This window comes from Typopeltis vanoorti, chromosome 12, assembly GCF_054136105.1.
Source record: "Typopeltis vanoorti isolate ZY-2024b chromosome 12, IOZ_Tvanoo_1.0, whole genome shotgun sequence".
In the NCBI taxonomy this organism is placed as follows: Eukaryota; Metazoa; Arthropoda; class Arachnida; order Uropygi; family Thelyphonidae; genus Typopeltis; species Typopeltis vanoorti.
Window position 1 is genome coordinate 114,710,560 of NC_143560.1, and position 14,755 is coordinate 114,725,314.

The following is a 14,755-nucleotide window of genomic DNA, read 5'->3' on the forward strand; positions in this document are numbered from 1 at the left end:
GTCAAAGTGTCTGGAACATAAAGCTACATGGATACTGAAAAGTAAACAGTTTATTAGCTTAAATTAATTATTTACAGCTGAAATTTTGGTAGCTTAAGCTAGCATTATCATAGGCAATTTAACACTACACGATCAGTCAAGACAAACTAAAATGACCTGGATAACAAGGACAATCACTTGCATGGAGGGTGACAGTGGCACTTTTCATGGCGATTCCTGTTGTTGCTGGTGGGTAGATAGGGTGCATCAAAATCTGTTTAAAATTGTTTTTACAAAATCCAATTAAAATTTAATTGGATTTTGTAAAAGTTGTGCCACTTCAAGGAATAATGTCTCTGATTTGAACTCCGATTTGTCAAGTAGACTGGATAGATGGAAGTGCATTGTGTGATGCAAGCAAGCGATCAGTAGTAAGAGATGAAGTGAAAGATCAGGATAGTGGTACTGAATAGACACAAATGCTTGACAGTGGAAATGATAATAGTGTGAGAGATAGAAAGAATGGGAATGCAAGTAGAACAGGGAAATAGGGTGAGCTTGGATGGACAGAGAGACATGGCATATGGAGCATGGATATTGGCAGTAGTAGTGAATATTGTATGAGGATGATCAGCATAGAAATGGAATAGATCGGGATGTGAATGGGGAAATTGAGACTGAGCAGATATGGGTGAGAAGCAGCGATAAAGGTGATTGTACAAGGGGAGGTGTTGTGGGGAACAAAAAAGTGGGTTGGGTAGGAATGGTTATAGACCTAAAAGCGAACTGCTGTGTTTATTTACAAATGCCAGAAGTATCAGAAATAAGGGAGATGAAATGGTTTCACGGATTCATAAGTAAAATATGGTTGGATGAAGATGATATCCTAGCAGGAATAGAAATGGAGGAGTACTGTGTTTTTTGCAATGATAGAATGAACAAGAAGGAGGGAGAAGAGTGCTGCTGATGACAGCAGTGGAATTATGTCCATGTAAGGTAGATATGAAACAGAGAAATAGTGGCAATGGTTATGAGGTGCAGATGTTGTTATATGCCTGGGAATGTGGAGGGTGCTGATAAAGTAATGTGCAAATAACTTGGGTTAGTTAACAAATGAAGGGTGATTATTATGGGTGAATTCAATTATGGTAGTATAAATCGGAATAAACAGGTAGCATTTAAGGATAAGAAAAATGAATTTTTTGAGTTTTTGAGAGTTAACTATCTCAGACAGCATGTAAAGTAGGGCACAAGATCAAGAGTTTTAGATTTGATCATATCATTAGAGGATGTAATTGTGAGTGGGGTTTCACACTTTCCTCCAGTTGGTGAGAGTGATCGTGAAGTGATCACCTGAGTTTTGGCTAGTCATATGCAGACTTCTGAAGAAAATAATAGAAAAGAATATATGAGGAATTATAAGGCTGGTGATTATTGGAACTGTAGCATGGAATGAGGAGTTGAGTGGTAAGGAAATAAATGCTGCTTGGGAACTGACATAACAGCATCAATGTGTGAATGTATTATTATTATTATCATCATTATCATCACCCAAGACCTCATGGAGTCAAAGACTCATCTAGGAGGCCCTTTTATCACACACACACAGCTCATCATACTGTGCTTTAAACACGCTCAAATTCTCTGCAGATACCACAATCTCATGCAAGGCAATCCAATCATTCACAACTCTGCATGAAAAAAACCTGCTTCTCACTCCCCTACTCACACCCTCTTTATACAGTTTTCAGGGATGACCTCTGGTTCTCCCCTGATCTCCCACTATTTTCTGTACAACCTGTCTCTATCATTGGTGAAGATTTGGATGGAGATATTCAGTTATTTGCAGATGATGCAAAGTTGGGACGAACCATGAAGAGTAGAGAAGATATTGTGGCCTTACAAGAAGACTTGAATAAATTGAGTGATTGGGCACAGGAAAGGGGATATGGGTTCAATGTTGCAAAATGTAAGGTTTTAAAATTTGGAAAACAAAAATGGGATGCAGAATTTATGCTTAATGAGGATATATTGTCGGAGGTGGAGGAAATAAGAGATCTGGGGGTGATAGTGGATAAGGATCTGAAATTTAGGGGATACATAGCCAAATTGTGAAGACAACACAAAGGCTTCTGTGAATGATGCGGAGGACACTGACGTGTAGAAGTAGGGAGATTCTTGTTCCATTGTATAAGGCTTTGATTAGGCCACACATGGACTATTGTGTTCAGATTTGGTCACCGGGATTTCAGAAGGATTAAGAGATGTTGGAAAGGGTCCAAAGGCGACTGGCTAAGTTAGTTTCTGACCTCTGGAATGTCGAGTATGAGGAAAGATTGAGAAGATGCAATTTAAGAGCCTATTGTGTTACAGAGCATTCCTAATGATGTGGAGTCGTGTGACTGCAGTCTGCTATATAAATCAGACAGGTAGACAGGCATTTGATGGTTCTCTTTTTTATGTTTGGACTTGAGTTAACTGACTTTGACTGTAATTTTTGGTACTAGACATGCTAGTGCCAGTATCTCACAAATATCTACTCTTTTGGACTTTTCACACACACACAGCCGTGTTTAGAATTGACCAGGAGTGATATAATAACCAGACAGTGTCAAATCAATGGCAGTTCTGTTGATGGACACAGCTCACTGATGCATGAAGTCAGAGAAGAAACACCGATTGTGAAACATGACAGCAGGGTCACCACCAGTCAAATCACAGCTCAACAGTGGTGATTAGGACATCATCTCAGAGTACGAAGTTTATCAGATACTGTCACATATATGGCACAGGAGCAGACAACCATCCCGGGTTCTAGTGCTGTCAGCTACGAACAAGAAGATGTGCTTCAGCAGGCATGTGATTACAACACTGGACAGTTGATGAAAAAAATGTCACCTGGTTTGAAGATTCTCAATTTGTACTATGCCATGCTGGTGGCAGAACTGGAATATATGGGTAAGAAGTAGTGTTGCCAAATGAAAATTACTAAAAACAGCTAAATCTTAAAAAATAAAAGAGCTAAAAAGGAGTTAAAAATAAAATTTTGAAGCTAAAATTTTAAAAGTAGTAGCTGATACTTTAAAGTTAATTTACTTTATTCAAGTTGAAGTGATACTTGCATATAAATGGCTAAATACATCTTTCATGTGGTCTTCTGCTCTTAATTCAACCACGTTTTCACTTAGATTTTCAGCTTTATTATATGTGACCATCGTTCCAATATTACGCAGTGTAGATGCTGGTAAACGATAGTCTGTACAGCACTTGTTATGCCCGAGGCCATACTTGACTGACAAAATAGCTGTCAGCATTGGCAATTCCATCTTGTTTCTTAATTTAGTTTTAACTATATTCATGGAACTAAAAATTCATTCAATTTCCGCATTAGAATTTGGCAGTATTAATAAATTTATTGCACACTGAGCGATCTCTTTAAATGGATTCATTCCCAGGCTGTATCAAACTATCATTTTCGTTGATAGTTTGATACAGCTCTTTGTATGCTGCTTGTGTTGAAGAAGAATGTGAAAACCACTTATACGTTATACGCATCTCTATATTCTCATACTTCAGTCCAGAATAGCTCAGTGTTTTCTATATTTGTCCATTTATTTAAGTGGATAGTATTGTACTGGTATTCAGCAGCAGCAACATCTTTTTCTGTTTTCAGCATTATTTCTAAGATGGGAGTAACAGGTTTTTTCATATGTTTTAGGATATTGTCAACAAAAAAAACAGACATCATTCTTAAAATATTCAAATTTTCAGGCAACCTTTGCTTAAGCTGTTTGAAGAGACCAAGAAGAAACTGTCTTGCTCTACTTCTAAGATTTTGCTCATCATTTTGCATTATTTTCTTTTGTATCATCAACTCTGAAATTTTTCTTTCAAATCTGTAACCAAGATTTGGACTGGGATCCAAATAGTCATCAATCTCTGACTCTAGAGGATCGACTGTGGATGATGGTCACACTAACATATTATCAATAGAGTGAATCAAACGAGAAAGGTCTTCAAATAATCTCATCTTATCTGCACACTGTTAGATGCAAAAATTTTGTTATCTTGCTGAACTTAAAAAAAATAAAATTAAATTAAATAAAAAAAATACAAAATTTGCATGTAACAGAGTGCAGATAAGATGAGATTATTTGAAGACATCTTTGTACATCTTCCACAAAATTTGAGTTTTGTAACATTTCTCAGTCACACTCACGACTTTGAAGTAAGTTTTTAATTCCAACCACTGACTGAGAATTCTGTCTACTACAGGTTCAATGGAGAGCCACCTTGTTGCACAATTGCTTACAATTTTCAGAGGAGCATCATTTTCGTTGATAGTTTGATACAGCTCTTTGTATGCTGCTTGTGTTGAAGAAGAATGTGAAAACCACTTATACGTTTCGGCAACTAAAACTTCTAATTTTCTTGGGAGAGATTCTGCACAAGTGTGAGACATTGCCAGTTGTAATGAACAGCATACACATCCAATTAAAATTAAAGAGGGAATATATGCCTTCAGTTGTTCATAAACGTCATTAGCCATTATTGACACCAACCATAACACTGGCATCGTCTGTACCAATTGCGATGAGATTTTTAATGTCTAGTTTCTTGGTCAAGAGCTCTTTTTCAGTGCAGTCACATATTAGCGTCACACTTTTCTAGAACCACCATGCTCAGAAATGTATGCATAATTTTGTTGAATTTCATGCTATAATAAATGATGGCCATTCCTAAAATCTTATTCACTCTGATATCATTCGATTCTTCTATTAGCAAGCTGAAATTTTCATCTCCAATGTTCGCAATTAGATCTTCTTCAAAATGCTCACTTAGAATATTCTTTACAATTGCAGAGCACTTAGTTCGGTGCATTTTTATCTTTGGCATAATTGACTGTCTGGGATGATATTTTTGCAAAGATCTACTAGATGATCACAACTGTTGAATGATAAGTGACAACAAAGAAATAATGTTAACCTACCTTCAAAGTTCGCGGTCTCATCAGACTTTTTCACAAGCATATTTGTAATAGGAACAGCCTTATATGGAACTGCAGCAAGATGTTTCTTACTTTCACTATGCTTTACAAGCTGACAATATTTAGCAGCTATATCACATTTGCAAAACTTACAGTGGCCTTTTGTATCATCACCAGGAACTTCACACAACCATTTACTAAACATTCCCATTTGCAACCACTCCCTCCTAAATTTTTGCTTGTAAGCTTTATTTTTCTCTTTGCTCATTTTTGAAAAAGGATATACAATTCTTTACTGCAACGAATCACGATCAGTCTTTAAAAACTTCCCACTCGCTGTCATAACTACCAACCAGAACACTGTGAAAAGTCTAACTTGTAGCAGTGCTATGAACTTTAAAACGATAAAATGGCAGACTGTTGGGCCACATGACTGACTGATGTCATAATGCATTTGAAACATGTACAATACTCACACCAAATGTACAATACAATTCCTTATCGAATGCGAACATCTAGAAAACTTTTAAAACAATTTCTTTAACAGTAAGTTATAAAAACAACTAAAAAGTGCTGAAACTAGTTTTGAAGGAGCTAGATTTGGAGCTAGGTGCTAGATTAAATTTTTGGAGCTATGGAAGAAAAAAAAGAGCTAGATCTACAACTACAACTATCATCTACAACTACCATCTACAAGTAACCATCTACAACTAAATTGGCAACACCAGTAACAAGGCAATGGACCCTTCCCACCAAGTAGCAGACAGCTCAGTCTGTTGACAGAAGTGTAATGGTTTTGGGAAGGCTTTTTTGGCACACATTAGGTCCCTTAATACCAGTTGAACACTGCTGGAATGTCACACACTCTTAACATTGCCGCTGATCATAATCACCTATTCATGCCTGCAGTTTACCCATTGTTAAATGGTACTTCCATTTGACATATACCATGCCGCAAAGCACGTAGCATGTTGGAGTGGTTAAAAGAACATGACAGCGAGTTTCCTTTACTTCAGTAGCTAGCTCAGTCCCCAGACCTCAACCTAATAGAGCATCTCTGGGATGAGGTGAAACGAGTAGCAAGTTCACAGTAGCAACATGCCACCATCCAGCCTTCAACAAAACATGATGCCTTTGTAACAGCGTCGACAAACATCCCAGAGGAACATTTAGACACTTAGTTGAATCAGTGACATAGAATATAGAACATCAAATACAACATACAAATACAATATCAAAACCACCTTTTAACCCCTGGCAAAATTAAGACACCTACTCAGTTCGTCCAAAGATCCTCTTCCACACCTAGCCCACCCAGGGGTTTATAAAATACAATGCACATGTAACTTACCATACATAGGGGAAAAAGGGTGAACCATCCCAATTAAGAAAGATGAATACAAATGACACATTAAATACCTTCATTTAGGAAAAACCGGCCTTTCAGACCACTCACTCCAGACATACTACAGAATTGATTGGGAAGGTACCAAGTTCCTACACTGCACCAAAACCTGGTTCGAGAGGAAATTTAAAGAAGCGTGTGAAATGCTCAAACACAATCCTAATCTGAACAAAAACGATGGTCTAACTATTCGAAGAATATGGAGGACCCATTTACGACCATTATAGCAACTAGAACAAGCCAAAGAAAAATCACAATACAAGAAGACTTGGTGAAGTTTTTTTTTTTTTTTTTTTTTTTTTTTTTTTTTTTAACATTCAGTAACAACCTGAACTGTACAAGTCCTGATGAAAAGCTTAGTATGGGATTCCTTTAGCAGGGTTTATTTTTTATTTTTATTTTATTTTATTTTTTTTTTACCACTAGAGATCAGGCTAAGTAAAAGATCAGTTAACAGTGTAGATTCAATTTACCTTTGTAGAGTGCAAGAGCATGTAGCATGTCTTCATATATACACATGTATTTTTCTGATGATGACTTCAATACTGGGGTCGAAATGTCAAGTGTTATTTTCTTAATAATAAGTAAAATAATCATTTCAACATGTGTGTTTTGTGTCCCTAAATTCATAAATATGAATAGAATATAGATTGTTCTTAAGGCATAAAAGGGATCCCACTGATTATTAAATGCTGTTCCTAATAAAGTGGCTACTTATTGTATAATAATAATATAAGCTGGAAAGGAGCTCTGTTCAAGAAAGTGAGTGATGGCATTATAAGAATGGTGTGAGCAAAGGAATGAGAGGTAGATTCGTGAATAAGGAGTAATGTGTGAGTGGATCTGGGATTGATAGATGTAGTGGGTTGAATGGAAGGATTTCCCACATGAATCTCATGACTCCATAGTGGTTTAAGAATAACAAGTATTTCATTATTGGCCTGTGGCATATGCAAATATTATTTTTCACTTTTTAAATTAGAGAAATTCGCAATATCAAAATCACTTTTAAGTTTTAGTATAACAAATTTCAATTTTGATTTTAATAATTTTATGCTATAATGAAAAAATAAATTTATAAAATTGTTGCTTTATTTTAGGGCGTTCTGTTAACGTTATTTTTAAAGAGCCGGTTTACATATGCAAACTGCAATCTTGTGATGATTTTCTCACCTCTGAAACTTTAAGCATACTGGGAAATGTTACTTGTAAATGGGCTACCAAGAATCAGCTGATGATTGTGTCAAGTAAGCCCTTGCCAGGTATTGTGTAATGCTTTCATTCTTGATGTGTACAGTATTTAGTTCAAGAATTTATCAAAAAAAATAAAATAAAAACCTTTATGGATTACTCACTTTTATTTTATTCTCTCTCATTCACCTATTATAGCTTATAATAATTGATTTTTTTATGCATTCTTTTAACCATTCATTTTATATCATTCTTTTAAATATCAGTACATGTTATTTTTCTTTAAAATTAAAAGAGCACTCACCTGTTATAAGCTAGCATGGAATCAACTTTTAAATTTCAACTTGGTTATCATGGTAGAAATTTACAGGAAAATAAATGTTTCAAACATTTTTAAAAATTAGTGAGTAATCTCATGAGGCATCAATAATCCACAGATGCTTTTAGTTTAAACAATAAACACATGATTTGAGTTTATTGAATATAAACAAGAAGCAGTTGTCAAATTGAGTTATTTTTGATATTGAGTTATTGAGTTGTCAAATGAAAAATTTGTATATCTCATCACTGTTACTTGTGTTGTTCACAATAATGAAAATCATTACAGTTTGTTTTAAGAATTTTCTTAAATTTCCTAAAGCCCTATAGCAAGAATGCTGTGGAATTTAGGCTTGAACTGCTCAACAGCTTATTTCATAAAGAAGTTCTCTGATGGTGCTTGCTATAGCAAGATATGATAGTATAGTTAGTCCTTGACTTATGATCATTCATACTTATGATGGCCATTCCATTAACATTCACCAAATACCACCTCCCTCCTGCATTCCATGGACCTGGTTGTCATTGCTGCCTTAAAGGCATATTTATTTCAGAAATACTTATGCCCAGGCTATTGCTGCTACTGAAGGTGGGAAAACCCCCTGAACACTTTTGGAAGGAATATCATGTCTTGCATTATACAAAGCATGGAGTGATGCAACATTAGAATGTATGCATGATGTTTGGAAGAAGCTACTTAAAATATTATTATTATTATTATTATTATGTGACACCTCCAGTGAGTCCAAAGACTCATCGAGGGAGAGTACCTGCTCTTCAATTGTCTGTCTCCACCACTCAATCCACCATCTACAACTAACTGCAGCTACCACGATCATCTGCACCAACATCATCTACCATCCATCACCACCACTAGTATTTTCACAGACAATCACAAACATCCATGCCCACAGCGGGATTCGAACCCACAGTCTTTTGAATGGAGAGTGAATACGCTAACCACTCAGCCAACCAGGCCAGCATATACAGGTATATATGTTCATACATTAAATTCAACAAACCAGTGCCTTAAAGGAGATCGATAACAAGATAACACTACTACTACCTAAAGAGTTTGAGTTTTGAGGTTGATAATGCAGAGCAGTGAATGGAAACTTTAAAAATAGAGCTCTCAAAATGAATACGAGGTTATAGGACTAGAAACACAGAAATTTGCAGGCAAAGTAGAAGAAGAAGATAGGGGAAAAATCAGAACAAGTTATGTTATTTGTTTATTGACAGAAGTTTGCATCGTTAATTTTTTTTGAAGAAATAGGCAAAAACATGAAGAGATTTACCAAAGTAGACAGATTGATGTAAGCTACAGTTGATTGTTGCAGAGAAATTTTTTGCAGAATAACAAGCTGTGCAGACTAAGTTTGACATAATATGCAAATTTTTAAAGACACTCTCTCTCTCTCTCTCTCTCCTACTATTGCTTCATCCCTTGTAGATGAGCCCAGACCTTCCACAAGGTATGCATTTAGTGAACCATCCTTAGAATGCTTTGTTGCACTTCCTGAATTTGAAGAATTTATTGTTGATAAGCTAACCGTCCCTATCTCCTCTAATGAATTGTCCAATTAATAAAGAAGCAGTTTTGAAGAATTACTTTTGTCTGTAGGTTTCCAGCTGATTATCTTACTGTTCAGTGGAAAAAAACACTGTATGCTCTTGTTTAATTATTTATTCTAGTACAGTACAGTGTATAAAGAAATTTTATGTTATTTGTTTATTGTATTATTATTATTATTATTATTATTATTCAGGCCTCCATGGAGTCAAAAGACTCATCGCGGGAGGTCCTTCCTAGGAAACATGAAGTCTATCAAGACTCATCGTGGGAGGTCCCTTCTAGGAAACACATTCTATCATACCACTCATTAAACACATTGACCGTTCTCGCTCTCACCACTCTATCAGGTGATGCATTCCATGGTTCAACTACCCTCCATGCAAAGAAACCACTCCTCACCATCTTGCTCACAGTTTCCCTCTGTAACTTTCAGGGATGGCCCCTTGTCATCACTCCTTCCCACTGTTCAACCAAGCAAAAGAACTCCCCAGTGTCAACCCTGTAACCACCTCTCAATAGTTTAAAAGTCTCAATCATATCACCTCTCCTTCTTCTATCCACGAAACTCTGCAGTCCACATTCCCTCAGCCTATCCTCATAATTAACATTGTACAGTCCTGAAACCATCTTTGTTATCCGCCTTTGTATCCTTTCCACAGTTAATTTATCTCCTTCAAATCCTGTTGACCAAATCTGAGAATGATAGTCTAAGTGTGATCTGATCAGTGTCTTATACAAAGGAATGATAACTGTTTTATCTCTGCAGGTCAGTGTCCTTCTCATTATTGCAGCAATCCACTGTGTTACCTACACCACCTTTACAATATGTCCCCTGAATTTTAGTTTTCAATCGATCATCACCCTCAGATCTCTTGTGTCCACGACTTCCTCCAGTACAGCTCCTTCAATAGAGTATGCAGCATCCCATCGATAAGTCCCAAACCTCAGGACCTTACATTTTGCTGCATTAAACCATTACCTCCATTCATTTATCCATCTGTCTAGCTTATTCAAATCCTCTTGCAGGGCTATTACATCTGCACTATTACTAATAAGCCTTCCCAGCTTCACATCATCTTCAAACAACTGAATATCCCCCAACAATCCACTGACAATGTCATTGATATAAAGGTTAAACAATATAGGTCTAGTACTGAATGTGGGACCCCACTTGTAACCTTCTGTCCCCTTGAAACTGCTTCATCATACCCAACTCTCTGATACCTATCAGGCAGCCAATCCTGAATCCAGATGACCAATCTTACATTCAGACCCATGTGTTGCAACTTAAATATCAGCTTATCATGTGGCACCCTGTCAAATGCCTTTCCTAAGTTCAAGAAAATGGCAGTATATGCTTTTCCTTCATCTACTGCTCTTGTAACTTTATTATAAAAGGATTGCATATTACTAAAACAAGAGTGCCCTTAACAAATCCATGTTAACTCTCACAGATAACATTACCATCATCTGCCCAATACTGTATACGGCCCCTCACTAACTTCTTCAAGATCTTAACAACTACTAATGACACACAAACGGGCCTATGATTAGACACTTCCAGTCTGCTACTGCCCTTATGCAATTGCACTATCTTACCTTCCTTCCTTCCATTCCCAGGGTACCTTTCCTATAGCCAGACTTTCATTGAAAAGCCAGGTAAACGGAGCTGTCAGTTCTTCAGCACATTCTCTCAAAACCCATGGTGAAACAACATACAGTCCCACAGCTTTATGACATCCAGAGTATACTCAGTATTTGGAACACACTCTCCTCTTGCACCTCTAAACCTCGAATCTGCCCTGTCCCTCTAGTATTAAAACCTATTTCTCCAGGATGAAATACTCCAATAAAGTGTTCATTGAACAACTCCACTATGTCCTCTGCATCAGTCACACTATTTCCATTTTTATCCCACAATTTCATTCTTCCACCATCATTTTTCCTCATACTGGCCACATAACTAAAAAATTCCCTAGGATTTTCTTTGGATCTTCGGGCCAATCTCTTCTCATATTCCAGTTTTGCCTTCCTTACCATACTAGTCACTCTCCTGGCCTGTGTCTTATATTCTTCATGCATCTGCTCTTCACCTGTCTCCTTATATCTCTCACAAAGCTTCTTTTTCGCCTGCAGTTCCTGTTTGATATTGCTTGTCATCCACTTTACTCTAAATTGTGTCTTCTTCTTCACTTTTGGAATACAGTTTACTATTGCTGCTAACAAATATTCCTTCATAATTTCCCAAGCGCTACTGATATCTCAGCCTTCCAATTCCTCCCTCCATGAGACTTCTCCAAGTTGATGTCTAAGACTATTATAATCACCTGCCTTATAATTCCACATACATTCCCTTTTCTTTGATACTCCTGCATGTCTATTCATCTTCCAAGTCAAAACCACATGGTCACACTCTCCAACTGGTGGGAGAGATGTCATCTCAGTTATTATCAACTCCTCTGATACTATGATCAAATCCCAAACTCTTGAACCTCTTGTTCCCTCTATTACATGTTGCCTAAGACATTGGTCCCTCAAGAATTCTAGAAATTTCATTCCGTATTGTTACATGCATCTTCCTCTCCCCAATTTATACTGCTGTAGTTAAAATCTCCCATAACAATCATTCTTCTTGCACTTGTCAAGCTCAACTGTCTAAACATCTCCTGGTCTCCACCCTCTGTGCTCCTTGGTTTGTAACAACACCCCACTAAATATCCTGTGTTGCCAACTTCTACCTCACACGATATGCTTTCAAAATCATTATTGTCACTGCCTTCCAAAGCCTCCACTCTTAACATGCTTATGATAAGTGACACTGGTTGTCACTTATCATTTGCTGATATCACTTATCAGCAAAAATTGGTCTCTTCCTCCATACGATTTTTTGTTGATCTGACTCCAAATGTATAGTTCTCTATAATCACTTTTTTTACTGGTTATAAACACACGCGCGCGTGCACACACACACACACACACACACACACACACACACACACACCATGAAAATGTATAAAACACACATAAATTAAAATACACTATGATCAAACCATAGATTCATTGTTAGCAGAAATTCTGCAAAGTAAAATTTTGAAGAGATGTCTGTATATTTTTGCTAAATCTGTACTTTTAGATTTTTGTGAAATAGAAAAAAAAAGTTACATTATTTCTTATGCATTTTGTCTTTGGCCCAAATATGTGTGCTTTTAAAAAAATAAATCTTGAAACCTTTATAATAGGGGCAGCAAAAATTGGTCTCTGCCTCCATGAGATTTTTTTGTTGATCTAATTCCAAATGTGATAGTTCTCTATAATCACTTTTTTTACTGGTTACAAAACTTAAGTAATAGGCAGAAAAGAGGAGATATGATGGAAATATATGAAAGCTCTCTAAATAGTTTTATAAGACTGGTGTAGAAGAAAGTTTTCAATACATGACAAGAAGGGAGTAATACTCTTGAAAATTATGTAAGTGTGCTTGGTGAAGACATGAAGATCACACTGAGAAGAATGGATTGCCAGAGAGGTCATCAGTGCTACTTCAGTGAATGAGGTCAAAGTAAAGTTTAATAAATATTATGTGAATATTGGTTTGAATAATGAGAAAAGAACTAGAAGAAAAGAAAAAGAGCTAGACATTTATAACATAAATGAAAAGATCAAGGAACAGAGATAAATGGAAAGAACATCTGTCTAGGATGGAAAGATATCGGATACTAAAAGAAGTGGATAGATATAGACCAAATGGAGGGGGGGGGGAGAGAGAGAGAGAGGAAGACTAGCAAGATGGAAAGGTCAGTGAAGCTGGAATAGACAATTGCCTAATCCTTGAAGAGAAGAAGAAGAAGAAAAAGATGTGAATAATGTTCACATCTTCTGTGATGTGAACATTATCTGTAATGAGTTTTTGGACTCCATTGAATGATGCCCACGTAGTGACAGTAGAAGTAGCAGTGGTGTGGTAATGGTAGTAGTAATAAACAGTTAGCTTTGAAGAGAATTTTAGTGTTAATTAGAATCTTAGACTTATGATTTGTTGGTGCGTGCTTCAGACAAAAGAAGTCCCAGAGATGAATCACAGGTAACATGAAGCTAATGTCTCAAACAAGGCATCCAAAGGTATCAAGCCTCCTGGACCACTTACAACAACTCAATTGCTTTGTATCTGGCAAAATAGCCAGATACAAAGCAATTGACGTCTTGGCTCTCCAGAAAACCAACATGCCTGACACAGCCCTCAATAGACTAAATATCCCAGGCCTAATTCTCGTGTCTTATAACTGCCATTTCAAGCATGGCATGGCAACCTACATCCGGCCTGGCCTCAAGGACATAACCCAATGTGTACCTGATACAGAATACTCCATAGGTATTAAAGTTCAAAATACCACCATTTATAATATCCCCAAACCACCATTGCAATCCTGGCCTGATGATGGACTGGCTACCACCTCACCCTGCTATCCATGTTGGTGACTTTAACTGTCATCACACCATGTAAGGCTATTCCTCTAACAACTGGAACGGTAATAATCTAGTTAACTGGATGGATACATATAACCTGTATTTGATTTACAATGCCAAGCAGGAGTGCACTCTCCACTCAGCCAGATGGAACAGAACCTACACCCAGATCTGTGCATACTCACTAAAGACTCTGAAGACCAGCCTCTGCCAACAACCAGAACCATCCTCATCAGATTCTCTAATAGTCAGCATTGTCCTACATTAATAGAGATAGGCACATCAATCCCAGTCATCAGCGGAACACCAATCGTTAGATGGAACCTTCGTAGGTGCAACTGGAATGCATTTCAGAAATAAATCTATCAAACCATTAGAGCAATTCCACCCACTCCTAATTGCTATTCTAGATTTGTTAAATTAATCAAAACTACAGCCAACACCTCTATTCCTAGAGGCTACAGAAAACACTATATCCCATGCTGGAGTAGAGAAACTGAGGAACTTTTAGCCAAATATGAGGAAACTGAAGACCCAACTGTTGCTAAGGAGCTCATAGCAACCTTGGATAAAAACAGAAAGGAAAGAGGGATCACAACCATCCATGAACTCGATTTCATCACATCTAGCCAGAAAAGTTGGTCACTTCTGAGAAAATTAGGTGGAGCAGAACCAACAACACACAAAACAACAGAGATAACTCCTGATCAAATGCCTAATCATTTATTGAAAACCTCCAAGATACATCCCAGCTCTATCAGGAAAATTGCTGTGCAGTCTTCCATCAGACAAATCCTGAAGACAGGACCCGAGCTTTCTGAACTTGTACACCCAG

General features: G+C 37.0%; 1 protein-coding gene across 4 annotated transcripts in view; it reads left to right on the plus strand.

Annotated features, from left to right (window-relative positions):
* Positions 1 to 14,755, plus strand: part of LOC150101147 (uncharacterized) — a 916,082-nt gene that overhangs the window by 386,366 nt on the left and 514,961 nt on the right. For all 4 annotated transcript variants that reach the window (XM_090401639.1, XM_090401642.1, XM_090401641.1 and 1 more), the window contains one exon: positions 7,472 to 7,633. In XM_090401639.1, the coding sequence (XP_090257765.1) occupies positions 7,472 to 7,633 (162 nt within the window). The remainder of the gene's footprint in view (positions 1 to 7,471; positions 7,634 to 14,755) is intronic.